Source organism: Limulus polyphemus, unplaced genomic scaffold (genome assembly GCF_000517525.1).
Source record: "Limulus polyphemus unplaced genomic scaffold, Limulus_polyphemus-2.1.2 Scaffold4191, whole genome shotgun sequence".
NCBI classification, from domain to species: domain Eukaryota; kingdom Metazoa; phylum Arthropoda; class Merostomata; order Xiphosura; family Limulidae; genus Limulus; species Limulus polyphemus.
The window spans coordinates 12754-17588 of NW_013669801.1; the positions used below are offsets into that span (position 1 = coordinate 12754).

The following is a 4835-nucleotide window of genomic DNA, read 5'->3' on the forward strand; positions in this document are numbered from 1 at the left end:
ATATTTAAAATTACATGCTTCAATATTCTTCCTTGATTTAGTTGTCAACTACAAGCCTCATCACTCTTCCTTCATTAAGTCATCAACTACAAGACTCGACACTCTTCCTTGAGTACGTCATTAACTACAAGACTCAACACTCTTCCTTGATTAAGTTGTCAACTGCAAGCCTCAACATTCTTCGTTCATTAAGTCATCAACTACAAGACTCAACACTCCTTGATTAAGTTATCAATGAAATGTACAGACAACAAAACTGGAAAAATATTTGTTGATTTCTTAATTTAGTCTACATTGATTAAAGAGGATTGTTTTTTATTAAAAACATTGGTGATATAATAGAAAATAGCTTACTTCAGAAACGATTTAAGTTTAAATTGAATCAATATTTTTACTTTCAAGATAAATTTTATACACTTGGCTATAGGCTAGGTGATCCCACACTATGCCTTTAGACTTATTATAACAACACTCACTACACTTATAAGGTTTCACAGCCCCTCTCATGGCCCCCTTGCACCCCCATCACTAAAATCATAATGTGCCGATAGTAATCGAACTATTCTATCTGGATAAATGCATTTTGGTGTTTATGACTTCTCCTATTTTGAGAAATCAAGCGTGATGTGACACATAATGGCTTTTGTATAGGTTAGATATTAAAACAGTTAATATTTACATCAAAAAGAAGGGCTGCATGAAAAATGGCAAGACCAAATCAATGACGAAAAAACATTTTTATAATACAAAACAGGCCTTAACAAAAATATGACATTGTTTAACCAAAACAAGGTCACCATGGTACGGGTTATTATGTGTGTTCTGGTCTTCGGAAACAAGGTCACCATGGTACGGGTTATTATGTGCGTTCTGGTCTTCGGAAACAAGGTCACCATGGTACAGGTTATTATGTGTGTTCTGGTCTTTGGAAACAAGGTCACCATGGTACAGGTTATTATGTGTGTTCTGGTATTCGGAAACAAGGTCACCATGGTACGGGTTATTATGTGTGTTCTGGTCTTCGGAAACAAGGTCACCATGGTACGGGTTATTATGTGTGTTCTGGTCTTCGGAAACAAGGTCACCATGGTACAGGTTATTATGTATGTTCTGGTCTTCGGAAACAAGGTCTCCATGGTACGGGTTATTATGTGTGTTCTGGTCTTCGGAAACAAGGTCTCCATGGTACAGGTTATTATGTGTGTTCTGGTCTTTGGAAACAAGGTCACCATGGTACGGGTTATTATGTGTGTTCTGGTCTTCGGATGTAACTGCAGACACAGCAGTTTGTTTTTTTATTACAAATATTTTTCTTACGTTTATAGCATGTCTATAACTTTCAGTCACTGCCTGAAATTCTAAGAAACTTTTTACTCTTAATAGGAAAAAAAATTAATAAAACAGATCACACATACACAAAAACAAGAAGTGCGGTCTTTAGACAAGTTTTACTTAAAGTCCACATTTTTTATATTATCAAATTTAAAAATATAACAATAATTTTATAACACATATGTCTACATGGTATATTTTATAACACACATGTCTACATGGTATATTTTATAACACGCATGTCTACATGGTATATTTTATAACACGCATGTCTACATGGTATATTTTATAATACACATGTCTACATGGTATATTTTATAACACACATGCCTACATGGTATATTTTATAACACACATGCCTACATGGTATATTTTATAACACATATGTCTACATGGTATATTTTTGATATTTTAAATCATTCCTATTATTCAAATAAATTTCTACTCTACTGTGTTCTTGCCTTTTAGTTCCAAGTTTTCTTTTAGCAATTCTTTTAACTTCTCTTGAATCTCTTCATAAGAAAGATCAGGGCTAGCTGATGCCAGACTTAAGTGCAAATTATTCAGTAGGTCCATGGAATCTGGAAAGTGGACTTCATCAATGCTTGGAGATGACGACAATACCATAAATCCATCTTGCTCCTTATTCTCATCAGAACAGTGGCCAACAGACATGGGCAAACTAATTTCCTTTACAATTTCCATCAACTGCTTCTATCACCTAATGATATAAACAAAAAAAGGAACAAATAAGAATTTATTATGTAGTTTCTTTTGTCTTTCTACTTTCATTGTCAACTAAGCTTTAGTATAAAAAACCACTAAACACACAAAATGTTTTTTTTATTATGCAGTTTCTTTTGTCTTTACACTTTTCATTGACAAATAAGTCTGTTAGTCTTACAAAATCCCTCAGTTGAAAAAGGTGTGCCATTAAACAATTATTTGATGTTTTCAATAGAACATTTTCACACATTTTGACTGAACCTTAGTGAACCTACAAGCTTACTATATAGTGCATATTGCATGTTTTTACAATCTATTGTTATTCTATCTTGTTGAATTTCAACCACTATAAAAACCTTAATTTATAAACAAGAACATATATCAATCTAAATGCATTAAAACTGAAGAAGATTAGTGGATGGCAGTACACAACTAACTAGTCTGTAACAGCCAGACAGTCAATGTAAGATCTAAGTGCTAGAGTAAGATCTAAATGTTTCTCAATACACAGAGTATGAATGGTATAAATGAAAGAACCATACACTTTTTGGGTCACTGCCTCAACAGGGCAACCTAGTATTACCAATATATTTACACACACCTATTTTTAGTAAGTAAGGATTGTTTTTTAAGATCTGTATCATTAAATCAACAAAAACTTAGGACCAATAATTACTGTAAATTGCAGGTATTATGCCATCAGTCAATAAGCTTATAGCTCTTTATATTTTTGTAGCTACTTTTACTTTTTATTGACAAAATAGTTTACATAGTTACTTCAAAATTACAGTTATTTGTAAATTTCAAAATAAAATTGACAAAAACTCAAATATTTAATATACAAATAAAGTAAGAAATTCTTGCTAACTGTTTAGCAAATCAAAACCAATCATATATTAAATTTGAGCTGTATATAGTTTTCTTCATTACCCATTTAAGCCATCTCTAAACTTTATTAACCAAACGTCCATAGGATCAGACCAATGAACAAACCTGTAATGGAGATTGAAATTCTAAATTTACAACATTAACTCAAAAAAATAGTGGCACCTGTTCTACACAAAAATCAGATTGTTACAAAAGTATTTGTACTTAAGAGATGTCTCTAATTCAAAGGGGTCAGTCTGACTCAGATTTTGACAAGTCGGAGTACAAAGTGATGTTTAAATTCGATGACGAGGAACCCACTTTGAGACTAATAATGGCTGGAGACGGCTTAAATGGGTAATGAAGAAAAGCTTATATTAAAGTTTTTCTTCATTACCCATTTAAGCCGTCTCCAGCCATTAAAAGTGATGTTTATGTGAAGAATAAAAATACTTTTGCCCATCATACAGTTTGCATATATTTGCATAGCCTCTAGAACCTATGAAATGCATATCTACAGTTTTTTTTTTTCTGTTAAGTATCCCTATATAATGTATCTGGTATTTATTCTCTTCTAAGTTCTAAATGATAAATCAGCAATGTATTTAATGTAGGGTAAAATGAATAGTTAATACTCTGCATAATTAGCTCGTACACTGTCATTAAAGTTAAACTCTGTAAGTGTAACGTTACTCACATACCAAATATACTGAATATATAGCTATAACTTTAGCCATGGGGCATCTCTACCTGCTAAATTTTAAAATGAGTTAAATAAAATAATGGAAAAATTACGCTGAACGTTTCTAGATAATGCAAAATTCGTGTTTTGACTTGACTTATCAACAAATATGATTTTATATCAGCCTATTTCAAAGCTAAATGTTTGAGATTTTACAGTGATTTCATATCACATCGTTAGAATTACGAGAATTCATGTAAGAATGACTGACTCCTGTGGACATAACACGGTAGCAAACCAGCAATGTTACCTGCAATACATCATTCATCAGTTACTATTAATTTCAAGAACGCCAGTAACCCTAACGCGTTAGATAGATCGCTTTTTTTTACTCGTGGCTCTGGTGTGAAAAATAAATAAATACTATTGACCTATTATTCCTTATCGTAATTATGATCCTTAAGTGACTCAAATAAAATTTATAATACTCACATTTCACTTAATTAATCTAGTTCACACCATAAAAGTTGTTTTTCATATAATTAATAATAAAATTAGCGCCTTCGCCCACTGCTGTAAAGCCTTGGTATTGAACGAAAGACCTCGTCGGAACTGAATATGGCCGATACAGTGTGGTTAACATATTATCACTTATTATTATTTGCTTTCTCTTCTAGTTTTCTTATAATTCTAAAATAAAATTGATACGAATCCGAGAACAAATTTTCTAAGAGAAAAAGGATGAAAAATATTAAAATATTGTCAAGCTAAGTTTACAAACTGCAAAACAGGATACTTTATGCTTTACAAATCAAGGAAAGATATATTTGGATACAACAATATTGTTCACTCCGTTGGTAGGATCACTCAGCTAAAGCTTCTGCAGTGTTTAATACGTCCACCACTTTCAAACCGGCTCACTTCGGGAACAAATTTAGGCCCGGCCCACCAAACATGTGGGCGTTATTATGTGAAGGTCAGTTGGTAAAAGAGTAGTCCAAGAGTTGGCGGTGGGTGGTGATGACTAGCTGCCTTCCCTCTAGTCTTACACTGGAATCCCTTCGTAGCACTTTTATCAGTAAGCAGTTCGGATAAGGTTAGAGTAAAATATTTAGCCTGTACTTAAATTTTCATACAAAAAAAAATAATTGAATTTACAACTTATATTTGTGTAAATAATGCAGTCTCAATTATTATATTCTAGCTATAAAAGTCAGTATATATATAT

At 32.3% G+C, this 4835-nt stretch overlaps 1 protein-coding gene across 4 annotated transcripts in view; it reads right to left on the minus strand.

Annotated features, from left to right (window-relative positions):
* Positions 1-4252, minus strand: part of LOC106470736 (optineurin-like) — a 16226-nt gene extending 11974 nt beyond the window's left edge. Inside the window, exons 1-2 of one of the 4 annotated variants that reach the window (XM_022399373.1) lie at positions 4100-4252; positions 1794-2053 (exon numbers count right to left, since the gene is read on the minus strand). In XM_022399373.1, the coding sequence (XP_022255081.1) occupies positions 1794-2037 (244 nt within the window). In that variant the 5' untranslated portion in view covers positions 2038-2053; positions 4100-4252. The other 3 variants (XM_022399374.1, XM_022399372.1, XM_022399371.1) reach the window with 3 other exon arrangements.
* Positions 4253-4835: the final 583 nt, after the last annotated feature.